The sequence below is a fragment of the Erithacus rubecula genome (assembly GCF_903797595.1).
Source record: "Erithacus rubecula genome assembly, chromosome: 9".
In the NCBI taxonomy this organism is placed as follows: Eukaryota; Metazoa; Chordata; class Aves; order Passeriformes; family Muscicapidae; genus Erithacus; species Erithacus rubecula.
Window position 1 is genome coordinate 5,222,912 of NC_136660.1, and position 23,403 is coordinate 5,246,314.

Sequence of the window (23,403 nt, forward strand, 5' to 3'; positions counted from 1 at the left end):
AACTTAAAGCAACTTGCAAAGAAAAATACCCCCTGGAACTGTTTAGATGCTTCTCAAGATTCCCACCTAGGGCACCCGCATCTTTGCTTTGCTGGTGTGCCAAGTGTCCTGGAATTGATAGGAGGGCACAGAGGAAGAAAAACCTGAGGAGGTGGGGAGGAGGATGGGGGACAGACAAAAAGCAAATTCTCAGGCAAAACAAGACACAAAACAAGTTCCTCCACCCCCATTCTTTTTCTTTCTCTACCTCCAGTATAAGGTGGACATCTGCAGACAGAGCCATTTCTAAGAGGAGGCTTCCCCCTCTGATTTTTCCCCCTTCTAACCTGGGACCAGTGCCTGTGCATGCAAGTGTGGGTATGCATAAGCAGTAGAGGAAGCTTACCTATGAAAACCAGTAGGCACCATCTCTGGAGATTCCTGCTGCCAGGTAAGATTTGGCTTTTCTTCTCTTTGTTGCTCCCTTTTCATAGGGATGTCTTTTATCTGGGTTCATGGGAGAGCAGTGATCTGTGTGCAGCCAGTGCAGCAGTGCAGCTGCTGTGCCTGTGGGCTGACACCCAGGCACACACTGAGGAGGCTTACTGCAGACTGGAGGAGTTTGGAGAGGGGGAAGAATGTTTTCTCATTGCCTGGAGTTTGGATGAGTGAAGGGGCACTTCAGGAACTGCCTGGAGGTGTCTTAGCCTGCTGACTGCATGGTCAGGGACAGGTCTGCCCTGGACCTGACTGCCAGGCACATGTCAGCCCTGGGGACAGTGAGTGCCATGGCCACCCCAGCTGTGTCACAGGTGAGCTACCGGACGTGCTTTGGGTGGCACGGAGAGCAGAGCCACTAGAGAGGGCTCCCACACCCCAGGCAGCTGGAGACAAGGATGGTATGAGGGCTCTGAGCCCCAGCTGGGAGCCCAGGAGACAGTCAGGGACAACGTGTGAGCATGGCCAGCAGCTGTCCTTCAGGCAGTGTTACCCACCTGGACTTAGTTGCTCTAGGTGTGATGAAGCACTCCTGGAATGCTGCAGTGGATGGCCATAAATTTCAGAAGGGACAGGCTCAGAGGGAAGACACTGGTCGTTACATTAGGGTCCTGTACATTAGGGAGTGTTTTGATTTCTAGAGCTTAATGGCAGTGACAACAGGGTAGGAATCAGTGGAAGGGCCAGCAAGGCAGATGACATGGTGGGAGTCTGCTAGAAATGCAGCACAGCAGGGAAGAAGGGAGCTCTAGGACCTCTAGGAGGTTCCTGCTGTGTTTGGAAGGAAACTGTCTGACACAGCTGGTGACAGAGCTGAGAAGGACATGTAACATTTGCAGGCTGTCTAGGGAGCAGTGATCATGAAATGAAGGAGATCTAATCCTTGGAGAAGTAAGGAGGGGAGATCAGCAAACTGCAGCTTTGGACTTCTGGAGGGAAGATTTTTCCCTGTTTAGGAAACTGGTTGTCAGAGTTCCTTGGGAGAAAGTTCTGAGGGACAAAGGGGTCAAGGAAGGATGGACACTCTTCAAGAAAGAAATCCTGAAGGTGCAGGAGCAGGCCAATGGGATTGTGGCCTGTATCAGCAATATCAGCAGGACCAAGGCAGTGATTGCCCCCTTGTACGAAGCACTGGTGAAGCCACATCTCAAATCCTGTTCAGTCATGGGCCCCTCACTGCAAGGGCATTGAGGGTTGGAATGTGTCCGGAGAAGGGCAGTGGAGCTGGGGAAGGATCTGCAGCACCGTGAGGAGCTGTTGAGGGAGCTGGGGGTGTTTACATGGAGAAAAAGAGACTCAGGGAGAACCTCATGGCTCTCTGCCACTCCCTGGAAGGAGGTTGTAGTGAGAGGGGTCAGGCGCTTCTGAGTAACAAGGACAAGAGAACAGGTCCAAGTTGCACCAGGGAGGTTTAGATTGCATACCAGGAAAGTCTTTTCTGGAAGGGTTGTCAAGTTCTGAATGGGCTGCCCAGTGAACTGGTTGTGTCACCATCCTTGGAGGTGTTTAAAAGATGGGTGGATGTGTCAGTCAGGGGCAGAGTTTAGTGGTGGACCTCTCAGTGCTGGGTCTACAGATGGACTCAATGACCTTAGGAGTCTTTTCCAACCTCAAAAATTCTATGATTACATTTTTCTGCCATTCCTGCAATGTTTGGAAAGGAAATGCTTAGACATTCTCTGTCCTCATTTTCTACATCATTGGAGAAATACAGTATCCCAGATATGGTAACAACCTTAGGCCATCACTCTACCCAATTCAGTAAGAGACCATCCTTTCCAGCCAGGTATTTCCTTGGATAAAACCAGAGATGTCCCTCACCTCCCACTGGAATTGACAGGAATACTCCTAGTATAGCACCAAAAGTGCCAAAAGTATTTGAGTGGCAAATTTGTGATTACAGGGAAACAGTGCTGTGTGTTCTGGTGGCACTAAAGAGGAAGGATCACTGATAGTGCAGTTGGCTGTGGTTCCACTGGGCACATTTCTCTGTCTCTGTCTTGTGTTAAAAGTTTCCATCCAAGGCACTGCCAGGGCACCAAAGTGATGCTCTGAGATACATGGCTGCAGGTGTCTCTGAAAACTGCCAACCTCCTTAAAGCCATGCCACAGGAGCAGCTGGGGATGTATTAAAACCTGTAGAGCCTACATGGATATCAGGCCTTCCTTGCACTCTTCTATTGGACAGTCAGACAATAAATACTAACAATTTTTATACTGTAATAACTTTAGCAGAAGTTTTGTTTAAGCTCTGCTGTCCATTTGAGATTTGTTTCAGCTCAGTGGAACACAAGTTTGCATGCTGCTGTCAAGCATCAGATTATCATATTCCACCCCCACACCATCACAGCAAATTTTTTTGTGTGTGTTTTGATCAATCCTGCATGTGTGGTGCAGTGGAGGAGACCCTCTAGACCTCTGCCACACCTTCTCTAGCTGGAAGTTGCTTTGCTCAGAGATAAGGACAATTCATTTATTTCTGATGCATCTGTTTTCCTTTTCCAGTTGTTTTGTTTTTGTTTTTTTTTTTGGTTGGTTGGTTTTTTTAATTCCAAAATTACTGTAAATGTGCAGAGCATTTCAAACCTTATGGTAGAGGCTATTTGATGTGCTTGCATGGCAGTACACTTTATGTGATTGTCATAAAATAATTTATCCTCATGCAAGTGCTGTGAGGTACATGCAGTCTTTCCCCATTGTGCAGGTTCAAAAGTGGGATAGAGAGAGACAGTGTGCCTTTTCCCAAGATATCAAGAAAATCAGAAGCAGACCAGGAATAGGTGCAGTAAGTGGTCAGTAAGCACAAATTAATTTTTTTTAATTGCAAAAAATCTCTATAGTCCTTAGTGTTGATAAGGAATTACCCTAGAATTCCTGTCAGGACAGTGTGAAATGCAAATATTTCTCTTATATGCAGTCATAGCTCTTATTTAAATGATGGAGAGATCTTGGTGAAAATTCTGGTGCCACAAGCAAAGTCCTTTTGTGTCATTCATATGTGAACAGACCTCATGAGCAAATCTTACAATCTAAAGATAAACTTTCATTATTTTCACTTGTATTTCTGGTAAAACAAGTGCATGTTTGGGAAGCCACGAAAACACATGTGTCCAGAGGGGTGTGTATATATATATTTATATACATAAAAACATACATATTTTTAACTTGTGTAAGATCTGTGTCTTCAGACAAACATGAAAGAACAGGAACTGTTCCTATTAGTATTTTCAGGCAGCAGTTCTGTAAAACATGGGACTGCCTAAAAGTGAACACAGAAGCTGGTTTCATAAATATTTTCAGATCTGATTTAGAGATTGAAATTATGAACAAAGTACTGTGGTATGTAACTAGAGATTTAAGAATTACTGATATCTTTTGTTTTCAAAGTATAGTATTTAGGTTTTGTTTACCTCTTAATATTTACCTGCAAAGAAGCAAATTCACATTTTTTTCCTGAAACAATTGACCACTGAGCCCTAAGACTCCATGTAAAACGGTAAAGGGAACTAAACCTCTTTATTCTTGTGTAACTCATTAGCTAACATCAGACGATTAGTGCTAATGTTTCCATCTAAAACAGTTCAAGTGCCTCATTAACAAGGATAGATTTCCTTTGATCTAATTACTCAATGTCCCAGATATATGGGAAATTCAGAGATCAGCACTGAGAAATCTCTCCAGACCTGGTCACATCTAAAAACGTGAATTTACAAGTAGACTTCAGAAATGTCATTTAAAATTATAATGAGCCTTGTTTACTCTGCTGGCAATGCTTGGCCAAACGTTTAATGAAATCACATTGGTAATAGCTGCAGAATGAAAATTATGGCTGTGTGCTGACTGTAATTTAATCTCCATTATTATAGGCAAGTGGATTGCAAATTTCCATAATTAAACATGCAGTGCACTGGTCAGATTCTGTTGTAAATTTTGGTAATTGCTGTTGTTGGGAAAACAGTCCAGCGGGGTGTTGCTGTCACATGACGAGCTTTTGAGGCTGAGCTAATAGGATGCCCTTTTAAAGTGTTCTCCATATTTTCTGCTTTAGAGGCAGAGGATACCATCATGGAGATTTCATCAAAAGAAAACACTCACTTTTTCACAAACAACACAGTCTTGCCCATGGACCGATCTTCATTCAAATCTGAATCATCCGCATCCAAGGAAAAACAGTCGTGTTGTGGAGGTATAAAGGTAGAGTAAGAGTTCTGGATATTCCACTAGGGACTTAGAAAATCTCTCTCTCTCTCTCTCCCTTTTTTTTTTTTTTTTTTTAATGAATGATCCCTTTTAAAGTTGTGATTATATCATGCTGAGTCAGTATGAAATTATTAGAGATACATCTAAGTCACAAGAACATTTTCTTCAGATCTGTATTTGCCTAAATTTTGGCAGTCATCAAATATAATTTGTTGGCTGAGGCTTTCATATTATGAGATCTTCAGCACCATCCTAAAAAGATCTTCAGGACCATTCCTTATTGGTCCACCTGAAGTTGAGAACAGAGCACTGGCAGACACAGGCAGCTGTCAGCATGGATTGCTTTTTTAGGGTAGTAGCCATGGTGGTCTCCTCGACACTCCAAAGTAACATTGTATTATGGTCTGTGTTTTTATATTACTTTCTATTATTGAAGCATTATTGTAATATTCCTCATTCAAGAGAACTCTGCATGAGGTGACTTTGAAACAAAACTGCAGAAATAAAACTGTATTACCACTTTATCTCTTTCACCCACAAGGAGTTTTTCCTGGCCGTGATGAGAGGTCCCTGCTCTGAGGTTCACTGTGCAGCTCTGCCTGCCTGCCTTCATTATCAACCTTCCTATGTCTTAAAATTGCCTTGATTTACCAGAAAAATGTGGGGAAATATCTATTTACAAGCATTGAAAAATGAGAGAAGAATGTGAAAACGTGTACCTTTCTCTCCCAGCCCTAAATCAGGAGTGTCTTTCCACCAGTGCAAACCTGGGACAGTTGCAAACCTAGTGAAAAAAATTGTTCCAAAGACATTCAGAAACATTTCAAGTTTTAGTTTACCGATACAATTTTCCTTTAAAAAAAAGAATTGCTTTCACATTGCTATTTAAATTCCAAGGACATAAACATATAGAAAATGTAATATACCATGAGAATTTTTTTTCCTAGAGAGTTCTTTGAGAGCTGCTGGTGTAGGAAAAAAGAACCAGAGAGAGGTTGTATATGTTTATTTACTCACAGCTATTTCTGAAGGAGGGATAACCAGCCCTGCATAAAGTGTATTGAATGTGACACAGAGATATATTTGACCCTTAACACAAGGATTTGCATTTAGCAGTGATGTTATTGCCAGTGCCTTGTCAAATGAGATGTTGTAAGGAGGTTTGCACTGAAGGTGAACACATTGCTCAGAGCACCTGTTTACTGGAAGTGTGATTGTCAGAGAGGATTAAGGAGCAGACAAGGTTCTAGACTTCTATTCAAATAAAACCTTAATGTGTCTCTTAATTTCTGGGACTGGGTTTTACAGAAAGCATCCGTATTCATATTCAAACTGAGTCAACAGCACCTGTATCTGAAGGCAGAGAGCAATGCTGTGGTTTCCATGACCAATTGCACTGTGTGAGTATCTGTGGAGCACATAAACTCAATTGGGCTGCATTCAGTGAGGGCAAATTTAGGCAATAGATCTGCAGGAACAAAGGACCCTGTGCTCCCACTACATGAATTTCATACCAGCCCTCATTTTCCAGTTTAATTTTGTGGGAAAGGGGCTCAGTCTGCACTTTTGGAGTGTATACCAAAGTACTGTGAAGGGAGATGGAGTTTAATTTCCAAAGCCCTCTCATGATTCAGAAGAACATACTAAAACAGTGATAGCTAAGAGAAAACTGCCTCTGAAAAACCAAAGAATGGGAGAAGATTGTCCCTAGCAAAATGCACGCTGAGGAAAATGCGTGTGTTAGAGATTGCAAGGGGATTGTAGGGGAGGGATGAGCCTAGTAGAGAATTGCCTGGCAGGTCACTGTTCATCTCACAGAATATGTAACATATTTTAAAATGTTCAAAAATTCACCTCCCACCTAGCCACACTTAGCATTTACCCATATGGTTACTGTGTAAGACACTCCCTCCTCAGTTTCTGAGTTTCTGCCTTTCAACAGAGCAGTAACTTTGGCATCTTCCTGAAATTAGCAATGGTTGAGAGTTGATTCAGTTTTTATCAATATTGCTCATAAGAGATAAACAAACCAGCAATCTATCATTTAATAAGAGGTAGGAGAAATACTGGTTTGGCTATTTTGTAGAAGGAGAGGTAGGCATGCAGAACTTGTTTCAAAATAATTCATCTATCATAATACATATTCATGTATCTTCTGTACTGCCTGATTTTAATCACTGTCTTTTTTCACAGATATTTCTTGGTGCATTGTCTTTTGTTTATTTTGCTAAAGCACTATCAGGAAGTTATCTAAAAAGTACTATCACACAAATAGAAAGAAGATTTGACATCCCTTCCTCTTTGGTTGGTGTTATTGATGGAAGTTTTGAAATTGGTATGTGCTGTAGAAACTCATTTTTATTTTCAGAAAAAAAAAGTGATGCAATTTATTGTGAAGAATGATTGTATAAATCTCCCTGAACCATAAAACTGAGCAAGAATCACCTAGTAAAAATAAGTGGGACTATCAGTATGATTATATTCAATAGGAGAAAGTTGCTAGCACAGGCAATTCGGCACAGATGTAAAAAAGAGTAATTTGGTGAGCTAAGCATATGACTAAGTCATACTAATAGACATTTTGAGTGTTGAATGAGAATTTGCCTGCACAGATTTCTGCAGGCAGAAATCCATCTCCCCCCACAAGTGTTTGTCCTTTGTGATTTATTAAGCAGCAGGAGGATAAACCTCTAACTGTAATCTGCATTTCTTGTCCTGTCCCTCTCCTTCCCTCTCACGCTAAGGTTTTCAGCATGTCATTGTGTCTTACAATTTCAGATTACTGAATTTATCTCATGGGTGCTCAGTGGACTGTGGTACCCACAGGAATGAAATCTTAGCCTAAGTGTATAAAGTTCTGTTTGGTTTCTCCTTTTTCTGCTTTTCTGGTTATTTGTTCTCTTCAGCTGGCACAGTCTTTCTCCTCTTTTCCAGCTGTTTATCCAAAGTTTTATGGTTTTCCTATCTCAGAAGGCATTGGGCTCCTCTGGAATGCCTGGAAAGAAGGAGAAAGACCAACCCCATCAGCCATCTCTCCTTGAAATCAGTTCCTATATTACATACTAGAAATTGTTATTTTAGGGGATCTCTTATCAGCAAGCAGTAAAACTCAGTTTTCCTTTTGTACTCTCAAAGGGAACCTCCTAATCATAATTCTAGTGAGCTACTTTGGAGCAAAGCTTCACAGGCCAAGAATAATTGGAGCAGGCTGCTTAATTATGTCAGCTGGAACATTCCTGATCGCAGTGCCCCAGTTCTTCATGGGACGGTGAGTGCAGAGTGAGCACTGTTTGCCAGCTGGGCTGAGCACCCTGAGTGGCAGCTCACCAAAACATTTAGGCACTGATTATGAAGATGGAAATAGGCATATGGGGATGTGGTTACTTAATTTCTTTTTTTTTCAGTGAAAATATTTATTACTGTAAAGCAAATAATTTAATTTAATAATTTAATAATTAATTAAATAATTTAATTTAATAATTTAATTTTTCAGTTGTCATAAACTTATTTTTTTTATTAGTCTCTGATCTTGATTTGCCACATTTTGACATGGTTTAGGAATTGTTGAAATGTCAGTAAGAAAGTGATGACTATACTCAGGAAGACAGTCTGAGTACCAACCACAAGTCAGAGAAGACACCAGTTTTTGATAATCTCTTAGTCCAAAGTCATGTATCATAGCCGAGCAAAGTGCTGCTTAAACTGAATTGAATCACTGACACAAAAAGAACAAAAGGGACAATTTTCATGTACAGCTGCAGTATAAATACAGCTCTGTTTATCCCCTGCAAACCACCACTGGCTGTGGATTCACGTGGATTTATATGAATGCAGATGAAATTTGCATTTAATTGCTATAGGCCCACCTGGTAGTTACAGATCTGATTGCTTTTTCTTATCAGTACTTATAAATAAATACAACTTTGTTTTCTAAACAGATACCGGTATGAAAGATTCCCTTCCACCATCAATTCAACTGTTAGTCCCTCTCCATGTCTGCAGGATAAAAGCCAAACTCCACTCTCAGCCTTGGAGAAATCACAAGCAAAAATAAATGCAGGTGAAAATGATCTCTGTTAAATCTTGGGACTGCTAGTGCTCACTATCATTAATGTTCCCCAAATCTTTCTGTCAGGAGATCTCAGCTTTGGTTAGAAGGAAGTGAGAGAGTTTTCTAAAAAGGGATGTGGTGGAAAATTTATAAAATGAGCAAAATTATAGCATCTTTGAGGCAGCTCATGCTAAAAATTTGTCTACCTTAAGCTGTTTTGCAGTTTTCCTACTGTTTCTCTGACAACAGAAGTATTTTAGAAGCCCTGAGATTCCAATGCTCCTATACATGTTGCTATAAACACGTTGCTGTCTCTTGTTCTGTACACAGGGTGTGAAAAGGAAGCAGGCTCTTTCATGTGGATCTATGTTTTACTTGGGAATCTTCTGCGTGGGATAGGTGAAACCCCTATCCAGCCCCTGGGAATTGCATACATTGATGATTATGCTGTTGAAGAGAATGCTGCTTTATATATTGGTAAAATAAATATTATTTCTTTTTCCCAATGGATTTTTCCCAGAGGAAGCAGAATCATTCTGAATAATGGAATGAATGAATGAACTTGCCCTGATTGTTTTGTTTGCATAATTTCCAGTATTAAAGTTTATTTGACAGTCATGTACACTCAAGGGACCAAGTTCCCATTTAATTATACCAACACAGTTCCATTCTCTCAATTTGGTGAAAGAATTTGACCTTGGGTTCCTGCTGTTACCCTAATCTTTCTAATTCTCTTGGATGTGGACTGCTGAGCCTCTGTGCACATTCAGTTCTCTGGAAAGTGATAAAAACAGGCACTCTTTTAAGCACTTAAAATAGAATTTCAGTGGGCACCCAAAACGTTCTCTCCAGATTCATGTAGAATTATAAACAATAGTACTGAAATTTTAGAAAGCTGGGATCACTGTTTTCTTGTGCTCCTTGTCTGATCACTGCACATTCACCTGAAATATTACCAAAAAGTCCTATCTCATCATAATCTGCTCTTGACAAGTTTCCAGCCAAGCAAAAGGCAAAAAAGTCAGATTCTTTCTGTAAAAGATTCAGTCGTCAGAGATTTCCAGGTGAATTTTTTCAACTTCAAAGTATTCAAAAGTATTCAAAAGTATTCAAAAGTATTCAAAGTATGAGGGTATATTGAAATGCATTAACAGTGGAAACCAAAGCAAAGTGATGTCTCAGCCTATTCAGGGCCTATCTCAACTGAAAGTGGTCAGTTAACTTTAAAAAATGGCATTTGCTTTCCGGTCGCTTTAATCTTGTCAGCTAAAGTGTTTCTAGCATGTGTAGACTGGTGCTGCTATTGAGTTTAGGCCATTCAGGTCCCTGACATTATTTCCTTCAGGCTGAATTTAACTCTTTAATTGGATAACAATAAAAATGTTTGTCGTAGTGAGGAAAAAATTTATTGATGACTGTTTTGCTTCTTGAAAATATTTCAGTTAGTGTATCTCTTGCTGCCCATGACATGCCATAACCCGCTGTTAGGTGCAGAAGCAGCAGTGCCCTTTTTGGCTCAGGACTGTAGCAGTCCCCTGTTTTCTGTTCCAGGCTGTGTCCAGACAGTTGCCATTATAGGGCCAATATTTGGCTTTCTCCTGGGATCCCTGTGTGCCAAGCTGTACGTTGACATTGGCTTTGTTGATCTGGGTAAGTCAGAACACTCAGGCTTTAAAAATCCAGCCAGGCTCCAAAATGCCTATTTTAGGCCAAGAACTATCTGGTTATCTCCTGGGCATGTGGGGCTAGCAGGGCTAGAGTGGGCACTTGATGAAATTAAAAGGATGACAGCAGTGCAGTGGTCCATGCAGAACAGGCTGGCAAGAAGGATGGGTATAAAGGAAAAAGGAGGCATGACTCTTGCTCAGCCCCAGCAGGTCTGCAGCAGATGCCTCCAAAAGATGCTATGGTGAGGAGGCTCTGGGAGCCAGAAGAAAACAGGACTGAGGCTCAGGATCCTGCGTGTGCCTTTTTTATATCCTGTTGTTGCCTAGAAAAGTGTTTTGGCAGGGGGTACCAAGTCTCCTGATTACTTTTGAGAAGGAAGTTTTCTTCCTTCTGAGAAAACAGGAAGGAAAACAAAAAACACCAGGAGTAAAACTGTTTTTTCCTGGGGCTTTTGTGCAGAACAGCCTGACTGGGAGTGAGTGAGTGGCCAGCTGGACTGGCCCAGGTGCTGGTCCTTGCAGCACCTCTGGGGATGTGCAAGTGGCACAGCAGTGTCAGGGTTAGGCTGCTGCTGTGCACCAGCAATCAGTAAATGCTCAGCATGTCCCCACAGCTGCCCTGCACAACATCCACAGGGACACAGGGCACAGCTACACCTGGAGGGCTGGGGATGGAAAGTTCCTGCAAAACCACCTTCCTTACGAGCAGCAAATACTCTCAAAATGTATTTACTTGTTTCTTCTTTTGCACTTTCTCCAGACAGCATCAGCATTAGTCCCAAGGACGTGCAGTGGGTGGGAGCGTGGTGGCTGGGGTACCTGATTGCTGGGGTGATCAGTGTACTGGCTGCCATCCCCTTCTGGTTCCTGCCCAAGCACCTCCCAAAACCTGAGAGCAGGAAGGACTCCAGCACCTCTTCTGAGCACTGCAAGTTCATCACTGAGGAGAACAAGGAACAGTGCACATCCTCTCTGCAGCCAGCAAAGCTTGCCGAGATGGCAAAAGGCAAATCACTTGAGTTGTCTTCCTGATTGTTCAGTTTTTCTCTCAAAGGCTTTTAGACTTAAAAATTTTATACTTTTTGAGTATGTTTTTTCTCTCAGGTTTCACTCTCCAACTCAATAGTACACACCCAAAAAAAAATAAAAAGTCTCTTCAATGTTCCCTGGACTTGGTATTGCATGAGAATGTCTTCAGCTGAGATTTGTAAAAACATAATAGTGGCCCAGCACATATTGTGAAGCTCTGCAAAAGTTTTATATTCTCATATAGTGACTGTTGCAGAAGTGGTGCTCAAAGGAAATCCAACCCTTGTTTTGTCCTAAATATTTTTTTCCTGTCAGTTCATTCACTAGAAAAGCATGTTCAATATCTGATTGGAATATAGTTGGGCACAGACCAGCTACAGTATCAGAGGAGCCTGTCTGGATTTAGACAGGAGATGGTTTGCACAATTGCATTTCCTTGGCCATGCTTTGCCAAAAGCATTTTCCCTCAGACTTGAATCTGTACCTCAGTATGTCTGTGCTTACTGTCAGCTGGGCTGAGCACTCTTTGTCCCAAATTCAGCTAAACACTGCTGCAGCTGTTGAGGACACACAGAAACTAAATCATTCCTAGCTTGTGATGGAAAGAAGGTATTCAAAACAAGATATTTCTTCTGGGAAATTGATGCTTAGTGTTTTGCTGCACTGTTGCTCCATCCAGACATGGGGGAACTTTTAGGAGCATCATGGAACTTCATACATTCCCTCTGAAATGTTTTGCAGTGTGGGGTTTTTTGGAAGGTGCATACATGTTACAAAGCATTAGTTACAGAAATTATTCTCTCTCTGGCCTGCTTGTTATTTGTGCTGTTTTGTCTTACAGACTTCTTGCCATCACTGAAGAACCTCTTTGGGAATCCAGTTTACATTCTGTATTTGTGTGCAAGTATCATTCAGTTCAATTCTTTAATTGGCATGGTGACATATAAGCCAAAGTATATCGAACAACAGTATGGACAGACATCTTCAAAAACCAACTTTGTTATAGGTAATGCTATATCTGCTTCTTCATATCTTTAAAAAGGACATTCTAGGAGTGGCATATACATATAGGAAAAAAATTTAATTTTTTTAGGGTATGTTCATTTCTTCTCCTTTCTTCTCTGACTTTAAACAATAGCTAATAAAAGGTAAGTTACTTCATTTCTGCTTCAGCACTAATTAACTCTGAGCTTATGCAAAAGTTACTGTAAAAGTTTGCATGATTTCATATCTTAATTCCCATTTACCTGGAAATTTGAAAAGTAATATATGTATAACACATGAAAATAACTGAGAAATAATTTTGGAATAGTTCATATAAATTTTTGTCAGACAGATCTGCTGTCTTGATGGCTTCTGATTTATTTAAGCAAAATGAAGATCAATTCAATGAGTGCTATGGGTGACTCTCGGTGTTAAATAGGAGGAAGTAAAGTCATATCCCAAGGTGTCTCATACAGCACAAGAGAAAGAAGATGCTTCAACCTTTGGGTACAGAGGTCAACATTTTTGTAGCTGACTTCAGGAGGGTGGACTTGACTGCCCAGTTGCTGAACCTGCATGTGGTTCTCAGCTCCAGAGGTCCAGGGCTTCAATAGCATTAAGCAGCAAAGAGGTTTACATCTCCCCAGCACAGAGGGAACTGCCTTGTTCCAGGGCAGCATTAGTTGCACAGCAACAGAGGTATGTATATGCAGAAAAGCTGTAATGATCCATTGTGCTATGTTAATTCCATTAAAGATAGAAGCTGGAATTTCCTGGCACAAAACTCCTCAAAGCAAGGAGAAACCTTCAAGTATAGCTGATGGCTGAAGAAAGTCCAGAAAACAATCCCTATATTCAGTATAGTACTTCTCCTTGTATTTAAAGATTTTCTGGAGCTAAGCTTTCAGCTATGTGCCAAGTGAGTGAGGATTAAGGACCATTTGATTTCTCTGAGCATAGGGACTATATCCAACAGAGAGTGTGTGGTGGTTCGGTTAGGGAAGGATCCTGCTGAGGGGCTATCCCTGCAGTAAGGTGGTTTTTATTACTCTTTTTTCTTTCTCTCCAAATCCACCCTTCCTAAAAAACCTGAGGTCTGACTCAAACTCAGTGTTTATTTCTCTTTAACAACCTCTTTTACTCATTCTTATTTTTTTTGAAAGCAGTTCCTATCAGAATCTCTGATAGATATCAAAATTGTCATAGCAATTTGAAGCACTAAATTTTTTTTTTAAAAGGCAGGTCTTGCTCCGGCTTTCATAACATTAGATAAAATTAATTTTGTCCTCTAGGAATCAGCAGATGACTCCACTGACAAACTAGTTGTGGAAAACACACATATCTTAAGAAATCAGAAGAGCATTATCTAAACCTTATCCATAATCTTTCTGCTGAAAAACCAGCAAAGAAGCATGTCCTTGGGAGTAAGTTTTTCAAAGCTGTCCCAGGAGCTTTGTAGCACTCCAAGGATCAGCCTAAGTTGGAAAAAATAAAGGGCCCTGAGTGAAGATCTTCTTTGTTTTGTTCCTTCATCTGATTGCTGCAGCTTTTTCTGTGACTGACAAGGTTAGTCCACTGAGCTTGGGTTTTCATTAATACAGATTTTTCTGTTTGATTTCAGGTCTTATTAACATTCCTGCTGTGGCCTTTGGCATATTCTCTGGAGGACTGCTCATGAAAAAACTCAGAATTGGTGTTTTAGGGGCTGCAAAACTTTCCTTGGGCTCATCTTTCTTTGGTTACCTTCTGCTGCTCTCGTTGTTTGCCCTGGGCTGTGAGAACTCGGACGTGGCCGGGCTGACTGTGCCGTACCACGGGTATGCTGGGCAGCCCATGCTGCAGCAGAAAGGGCTGCTGCAATCCAAACTCCTTCCTCAACGTGTATTTTGGTGAAAAGAGAGGGACTGACCTGAATACGCTTCCCAGAAATCTGATTCAAGTCAGTGGAAACCACTCCATTCCAGCAGGCCATGCCCCTCTCATGACTATGGCATAAACAGTGGGGTTAATGTCACAAGTGCAGATTATTTTTCTGATTACTTTTTAATTATTATTGCCATGGGACCCATCCTTTGAGCCCAGTGATTCCTGGAACTGTGAGTGGCTCAGTAGGGGGGAAGAGATTCAATTAATTGTTTTCTGCCTATGTGTGCCATTGAACAATGAAAGACATTTAATAGTCTTTGAACTCAGAGCTTAAGGACTCCTGGATTAACCATAAAGTTAACCATGAGGTACACCCGAGGCTAACATTTTTGCCCTTGCCATTACTCTGTAGAACTAACTTTTTGGGAGGAGGGTCCAGCACTCACAGGCTCACAGAAGTTCTGGTAGCTGCTCCGCTGGTGTCTGATGACTGACAAGGTATCAGACAACCAGTTTGGATAAATCCCATTCTGAATCCACTGCTAATTTCTACAGAGACCATTTCCCATGAGTAAATCCATCCCTTCTTTGCCATTTGCCTAGTTGTGTTAAAACTATCTTAGAAAATCTGAGAAAATGCATGAATATAAATTATTAGTTGTCCCCCTTAATATAGTAAATACTGTCCGACAGTGGGTGGTGTGGTAGTGTGAAAACCCTAGGATAACAGAAATAAGGATTTACACTTCAGTGTGGGTGTGAGGAGACCGCCTTTAATGGGCTGCAGAGAGGAGGTCTGGGCAGAGACCATCACCCAGAAGGTGATGCTGCTTTCTGCCACATCTGCTGGGCAACACCAGCTTCTCTTTTCCCACAGAGCTCGACCCACGACCGATTCTGAGCCAGCCCTGTTTTCAGAGTGCCACCAGGGCTGCTGGTGCTCCAGGGACGAGTGGGAGCCCGTGTGTGGGGAGGATGGAGTCACCTACGTGTCAGCCTGCCTGGCCGGCTGCCGGGCGTCCCGCGGCGCGGGGAGCAGCACCGTGAGCATCCTGCACTGCCTCTGACCCTCCCTGCTGCTGCCAGCACCAACCACACTGCTGCAGGCTTCTTGGGGGTTTATTTTAGCTATGGCTACCAACACTGCTAGAAAAAAAATCTAATCATTAAATTCATCAACAGTAAATATTTTGTAATTTTCTCTTTCATTGAATAAGCCTTTTCTTTTTGTAAGACATTTCCCACTTGGGACTTAAACATCCAGAAAATCATGATGTGCAATTCCTAAAGATCCACTTCTCCACTATTTAGGTTATCATACACTTTTGCCGAATCTCTTCCAGGTATTTTTTAACTGCAGCTGTGTTGGAACCTCTGAATCTTCACAAAACTCCTCAGCTGTGATGGGACCATGTCAAAAAGGAAATGAGTGTCCCAAAATGTTCCTGTATTTTCTAATCATATCAGTTATCACTTCATACACTTTGTCAGTAGGTGGCACACCTGGATACATGCTGCTTCTAAGGTAAGAAATAATTTCTGCTAGCATTGCCAAATGTTTTCAAAGTGTTTTGGCACTTGACTGGTACTCCCTCCCCTCCTGGTATTCCTAGTACTGGGAAATGTTTTGCAGGTCTGCAAGGCAGCATATTCCATGCAATTGTTCTCCACCAGATTTTTCTCCTTGTTTTAACAATTGTTTTAGCATGAGATTTTTTTTCCCTATTGTGATAATCACAGATTTATTGAATGCTTGTCGCAATGCATATGCATGTGAGCTTTGAAGCTAATTTTAGCAAGTGCAAAAGGCATCAAATACTACAAGTGCTTAATCTGGATTTTTGTCAGCTACTTGCAATTTTTGGTTCCAAGTCCTGCTCTGCTCTGTTTTGGAAACCTTTCTTTCCTGGTTCCTTTTTCCAAATTATTTCCAGATGGGCACATTCTTCTTCTCAAGCAAAACAACAGTAAATTCAGTCTAACTAATCTTTAGTATTATAAATTTGTTTTCTTGCTCCAAATTCACTTTGTTTTTGAATTAAATTTTCTGGACTAGGCCCTATCTCATTGCTGGTGTCTTTATACCACACGGCCAGTGCCAGTATTAGAACTGGCTGAACATAAACCACATGGAAAAACCTAAGTAAGAGATGGGTGAGGTGAGGATCCTTCTCCACAGCCCTGCACAAACACTGCCACTGAGGTGTACACAAGCTGCACAGCTTTCCTCACTCACCTTGCAGTGTTACCTGGAAAAGCACACAGCATCTCTCTCTGCCCAGGGGCTCACTCCAAGAACAGTCATACTATGACCCATTTTTGACCATTTTTACTGAAGCTTCTGTCCATGGGCCAAGAGGAGGATGATTCATGAGAGGGGAGCTTGCAGCAAAGCCATCAGGATTTAGGCCAGATTGCTCTCTGTGGTTGCTCCTGACACATGGGATCAATATGGGCATGGAGCTATGCAGGGATCCAGCTCCCTTCCCCTTTCCCTCTGCATGATGTCTTCCCTCTACCCATAAGACATGTGATGGAAAATGTACAGACCTGGCACCACACAGGACCCCAAAATTGTGGTAGCCATGCTCAACTCCTGCTTTCTTCTTGTCTCCACTGCATAAAATTGTGTCTGGGAGAAGTTCATGACTGAACACATACAAGCTTAAATCACACAGGTTGCCTGCCCTTCTCAGCCCTAAGAACTTGCTCTTGGAGGTCTTACTGCTTAATTGATTTAGATAGAAAAGCTTAGAAAGGTTTTCAATTACCATACTAAGCCACTTTGTTATATGAAATCAGAAAAACAGTTTTATTAATCCTGCTCCAATGCTTTTATCACTGTCGAAAATCATTTTACTTTGAGAGACATTTAACTGCAACTTAGAAGGTCTGTGTTTTCTTGCTGGATTGAAGGCATCTGCCTTTAATGGGCAGCTAAATAAAACATGTTTTGGTAAATTCAGTCCTTTTTTATTTTTATTTTTTTTCTGCACTGCAAATGACCTCTGAGCACAATTCCACTTTAAACTCACATTTACTTTTTTCTTTTCTGAAATCCATCACTGACTGACTTTCTCCAAAAATCGGGCTGAATTGGAAGTGTGCTTCTGTTACCAGTAGAAAAATAAATTTTCTTTGAACACAAATAGTCCCAAGGTCAAATTGCAGGCTTCATTATGTATTTTGTTCCAATGATCTCTTGTAAAAATTATTCAGTATTCAGTCATCTCTGTTAAAATTCCAGCACTTAAGCAAGCTGATGTTTTCAGATGAGCAGATATTGTTGCACCTGCCATGGAGGACAAATAGAGCTAAATCCCTAAAAGCCTGAAAGATTTAGTGAATTTACTTTGATGGTTTGCACACTGAAGCCATTGAAATATGCTTACAGCTGGTGACCAAGTGATGTGCTGAAATGTCATTTTGGTGGTATTAGCCGCATTACACTAGCCAAGGAGCTTGGTAAAGCCCTGAAGTTTTTGAGAAAAAGCCCTGCAGGTCAGATAGCTGTTGTTCAAGCACCAGCTATTAATAGCAGGTGATTAGGCAGTGAAAAGGAAGTCTCAGATCTCCCTAAGAGGTCTGGCTATCACTCAGGATCACAAAGGACTCCTGTTTCCCTGCAAAGACAATACAAAGAATAAAACAATTTTTTTTATCTGAAAGAATATTTTTTTCAGGATATAAACCCTATGAAACACATATCAAAAATCCAGCTATTGGTTTTATTTTCCACTTTTTGCTTTAGATGCCCTCGGATTTGTTTAGGAGGACACTAGTTTTTCTGATTTTTACTGAACAGAATGACTATGACTAAAATTTTATCAATTACCATATTGATCTACGTGATACCCCACATACCAAAAATGTCCTTGTTTAGTCATGTGACTGGTACTCCTCACTTGCCAAAATCAAACATACACCCAGATTGGTGCTGGGAGTAGCAGCTCATTTGAGCAGCTGGTGGGGGAGCAGGTGACTCCGAGGAGCCTGAGAGGCTCCGTGCACACCCTGCTGACAGCAGGGATGGAAAGGCAGCTGCTGGCCTGCCCACCACCTCTCCTCCCTCAAGGAGGCAGGATGATGAGGTAAGGCTGGAGCAGGCTCATCTGAGGAACTGCATGTGTGGGACTCACCCTGCAATCTTAGAGGAGTCCAAATGCAGATGGTCTGCTCCTTCAGAGAATGGTTTGGAGCATTTACCTTTACAGGAGGTGTGATCCTGATCCTAGATAGAATGCAATTAAAAGTGAGTGTCTAAATAGCCTGGGACTAGATCCTGAATTTTAGGGAGTGTCTAACAGAACAAAAGCATCCTATGGATGCATGATTTCACTACCAATTTTTTTGTCTTGTGTTACTATCATCTAAGTGCTGATATCATCTGAAAATCCACAACCATCTTAAAATGCGATGTTGAATATAGATGTTCAGAATTCTACATGCCATTCTGGTTTTATCACCTTTTATACACATTTCTCCAATTTGGTCAAAGTCGATGACATTAAGGAGGAAAAGGTCACCTTTTTTTCCTTTCTCTTGCTTTCTATTTGTGTTCTAGTTATATAAACTTGATGATTTATGTCTAGCTAACACCTCTTTTATTATTCTTTTTAGATGCATTAAACCCCACTTGAAATCATTTGCACTTGGTATCTATACTCTGGCAATAAGAGTACTTGGTAAGTCCATTTGTACTCCCAGATTGGTTCTAATACACTCCTCACTGATCATTTATCTTAGAATTAAGCTGTGGTTGATGGAAAGAACAATTTCTATCTGCAAATAATTACCATATGATTAAAAAAAGAAGGTTGGGAAAAGGAAATTGCTTTGTACTTCATGAACCACATAATTATGTCTTAGGTATAATTAAAATAGATGAGGCCAATATTTCTAGAGATGTGATCCTCTAGACCATGAAGCTAAAAACAAAATTACATCTTGTCCTCTTACTCAGCAACAAGCATAATAGAACACCTATGGCTGTGAATTTGTGATTGCTTCTCAGGCATATATTCACTAGTTTCCAAGGGAATTAATCTGACTGCAGGTGTGCCTGAAGGCAGGGTTTACTGCAGCCCTGTGGTAGAGCCACCTGAAATCAAGGGTAACATGAGATACCAATGGACTGGAAATCCTAAAGTTCTTTAGCTCTTCATAAAAAAAAAATAGCAAGAAGCAAGTCACCTATTTACATGAGCAGAGTTAAATGCAGTGGATGAAATTACATCAAAACAAGCTGTTGGCTGCTTTCTTACACCTCTGAAGGCCAGAATTTTCTCTCCAGGCTCACTTTCTCATTCAGAAACCATGAGTGGCTTCCCAGGTGACACAGAGTCCAGGATGTCCCCATCAGCACATGAAAAAAGGTTTTTCCTTTCCATCACCCCCAAGAGCTGCAGCAGGTTTGCCCCTGCCACAGCAGGATCTCAAGACACATGGAGGATTCCTGCCAGGCTCCCACCCCACTGTCTCTGTCCCTCTCCTCCCCACCCAGCACAGGGGACACCCCTACCCCAAGCTGAGCAGACTCCACTCCCTCAAGAAAGGAGAAGTGTCTCCTCTTTTTGTTTTCCCCAGAGATGTCCTGCAGGGTGAGGAAATCAAACCATGGCCAGCACTGCTTCCATGGACTTCCAGAGGCTTTTTGATGTTTTGTCCTGTTTTCCTGGCTTCCCACAGGGAGGAAAGGGCGGTGTGTGCCTGGGCAGCTCAAGGCACGTCTTCCCAAACCAGCAGTGGAAGTGTTGCTGCTGTCAGAACAAATCATTTAATGCTCTGCCTCAATGTGCCTCTAGATCAGAGCTGATCACCCTGGAAAGTAAATTTCTGACCTCTATTTGTTTGTTAAATACACCCAGCGGGGATTCCAGCCCCAGTGTATTTCGGAGTAGCCATAGATACCACTTGCCTGAAATGGGGAAGCAAAAGATGTGGGGGAAGAGGAGCATGCAGACTCTATGACTCCAGTGCACTCAGGTAACAGCTCTTCTCCACTCCTTCCTTAACTCTTGTTCTACCTGGCACTGGTAGAAGAATTTCTGTTAGAAAATTGGAATGAAAGATTTGAAACTGAATGAAAGACTCTGACTAACAATATTAACAATAATGCTTGCATTTCACCATTCTCTTTTGATTCAATCTCTTTTGAGGGGGAGGGCAGATCACTTGTTTCACTATCACCTGGAAATAATTGTTACTTAATAATTCACAAAAAAACGTTGTGTTGAAACCTCAATTATGTGTGAAGCTCCCTCAGCTTTCAATATCTTTGCTGTCATTTTGTGTGTGTGTGTGTCTGTGTGTATGTGTGTGTGTGTGTGTGTAAATAAGTTATTAAAGCTCACTTTTCTAGCTGTTGAAGCTGGATCAAAAAATGTAAGGCAAAGGTGCCACAAAATACGCTTAACTTATCTGGAGACTAAAGTGCAGAATTGTGTTCATCAATTTATTGTTAGAGGACAGTAGTTGTCTGAAATGCATTTGTGAAACGCTTCAGCAGAAATGAAGAATGGAATAACAGTGGTAAAAGGAAAATGGGAGAACAGATTGTCCCTTCTCCCACCACTAGGAAAATAAACATGAGAGGAGGGTACATCTTGTTTTGAGAACTTGAAGGAAAGAGCAAAATCTCAGCTGGGACTCTTGTTGCTAATAAAACATTATGATGTTATTCTTGCTGCTGTTGTTGCTGCCATTATGCCTGTAAAGCAAAAATGCCATCCATGGTCTTGATATCACTGGTACTGTTTATGAGATGACTGAAAAATAGACTGACTGCTCTAAAAATATTAGTGCTGTTCTTACTGAGGCACATTGGGGTGGAGGTCAGTGAATGCCTGAGATGCTTTCTGACCACAGACCACTCCACACCTGACCTGGGTGAGCTGACACACTCCCCTCTCCAGGGTCATCCCCTTGATCCAGGTGTCCTTCCCCAGCCTTACCTGATGAAAATATGAATGTGTCTCTGATGCCTTCTGGTCGTTTGTTGCCTTTGGCACAGGCTCTGATCCATCATTTCTCCCTCAGGTACGTGTACCTAGGGCTGACTTTGGTCTTGGGCACGGTGTCAGTTCTCTTCAGCGTTGCTGTCCTTTGGGCTCTCCGAGAAAGGTCCCCTCCACAAGATGAGACCCTCCCAGCCAACGGGGACAGAGGCATCTGTGGGACAAAGAGCACAAAAGATAACTTTGTCACTAGTGACCAGTTAATTCAGTCAACTTACTGGCCAGAAAAGGAGACCAGACTTTAGGAAAACTGAGATCCGCACGGTGATTTTACCCAGTGAGTGGTGTTCCAGGCAAAAATCCATCATCAGTGAAGCAGTATCTTAGTAGCTATGCTGAAAATGTTCACCTTCTTGCAATTCTCACTGTAAACCCCCAAAGCAAAGACCACCAGTTTTAGCATGTGAACAGGTCTAACAGCACTGCTCACCATTTTCTCTGCTGAGTGAGGGGTTTCCTATGGCTGGGGAGGTGCAATTATGCCCTCCCCATTTTTGGAGCCACTCAGCTCCCTCCCTGCTCACAGAGCTGCCTAGCCCAGCTGCCCCTGGGTTTGCTGCTGTGTGGGGACAGTGGGAGGCTGCCTGCAGCTCCCTCTGCCATGGCCCAGCCAAGGGCACTCATCCTGACCTGGCAGCCTGGGAGGCAGAGGCATCACGGGCACTGCAGCCCGTCCTTGCCAGCAGCAAGGCAGGGGCAGGAGGAATGGGCTCTGCTGGAAGGAAAAATCAGCCACAGGCTCATGAATTCCATCCACCACACTTAGGATGTCAAGTGTTGTGGTTAGGAGTCCATTTTCCCGTAGCTTTGTTCCAGCACAGCAATCAACTATAGAAGTTGTTGTTAAAAGCAAAGATATCACAAGAGTACCATCCAAAGGAAACTGGAATGAAAATAGAGCTTCTCTTAGATTTCCAGCAGTTTCTTGCTTCTTGCTAGTACTCAGTGTACTAAATAATTCCATGCACTTTATGATGAAATAACAAAATTATACAAGATGCATATGATTTATATTTTAAAAAGCTATGACAAGACAGCTTGGGAAAAATAAAATTATTTAAAAGACCAGGTGACTTGGGGCTTTTCCTTTAAATTTATTGTGTTTTCTAGCTGAAAGCAAGACATTTTTGGGCTTTGTCAATATTTGATATTAATTATATTAGGGGTGGGAAGTGCAAAGCTTGCACCATGATAACCACGGTACCACAGGGATATCCTTTAAAGCAATGAGAATTTCTGAAAAGTAGGCTTCATCCTTCACCATGATATTGGCAAAACAAACCCATATCACATCATTTGTGGCCCAGCAGTGACTGTAGGTATCCTGCTGCCTCTCCTTTGGGGTGCATGAGGAGGGGACACATGTGAGAGTGGGATTTTCACTGGGCTTTATCAGTGATCAGAGTTTGTCCTGTGCCATTAGGGACCAACCTAACCCACTCAATAGCAGCAGCAAAGGTTGGTGCTTAAGCACCAAATGTCTGTGGAAGGTAAAGCTTTGAGTGCATTACTGGGGAAAATGCATTTGTCAGAGGAAGAGCCAATGTCACCCAGATTTGGCACAGGGGTGAGTGTTGAGGCAGTGGCCTGGAATCTGGGACACCCACTGTCCTGTCCAGGTCTTTGTCCTCCCAGGTGAGGGTCAGTGGGCAGTGAGCTCCTGGACAGCTGTGGCTGTTGGCTGGGCCTTGTGAACTGGAGATTGAACTGAACAAACTTAATTAAAATAATACGAGGATTTATGAATATGGGATTTAGGCAAGAGTCGTGGTAGGGGTGGATCACAAAGATTGGCATTCCCATCCCAGGTCTCATCATCATCATAAAAGCAGAAAAAATGTCAAACTGCACCAGCAGCACCAAAGCTTGGAGCCTTCAAGAGCCTCCCGGAGAGGGCAGCTCCCATAGAAATGAGCTGACAGATCCCATGAGAGGAAGGAGGAACCCAACTTCAGTGCACCTGAGATAAAAAAGGAGAAATATCTGCACTTTAGTGCTTGGTGTTGTATGTGTGTCAAAGCAATGGGGATGATTCCTTCTTTGTGAGTCAGTCCTGGCAAGGACACTGATCCTCTCCAGTTATGGAGCTGGTACACTGGCTGTTCTGCACACC

At 42.1% G+C, this 23,403-nt stretch overlaps 1 protein-coding gene across 1 annotated transcript; it reads left to right on the forward strand.

The window, feature by feature from the left end:
* The first annotated feature begins 342 nt into the window (after positions 1 to 342).
* Positions 343 to 21,643, forward strand: SLCO1C1 (solute carrier organic anion transporter family member 1C1). The gene is made up of 15 exons (XM_079313113.1): positions 343 to 430; positions 4,526 to 4,671; positions 6,871 to 7,012; positions 7,813 to 7,945; positions 8,616 to 8,737; positions 9,059 to 9,205; positions 10,280 to 10,378; positions 11,156 to 11,401; positions 12,266 to 12,430; positions 14,030 to 14,225; positions 15,152 to 15,317; positions 15,618 to 15,799; positions 18,895 to 18,959; positions 20,142 to 20,259; positions 21,313 to 21,643. The coding sequence occupies exons 1-15, from the start codon at positions 346 to 348 to the stop codon at positions 21,533 to 21,535; spliced, it is 2,235 nt and encodes a 744-aa protein (XP_079169239.1). The 5' UTR covers positions 343 to 345; the 3' UTR covers positions 21,536 to 21,643.
* The last annotated feature ends 1,760 nt before the right edge of the window (positions 21,644 to 23,403 follow it).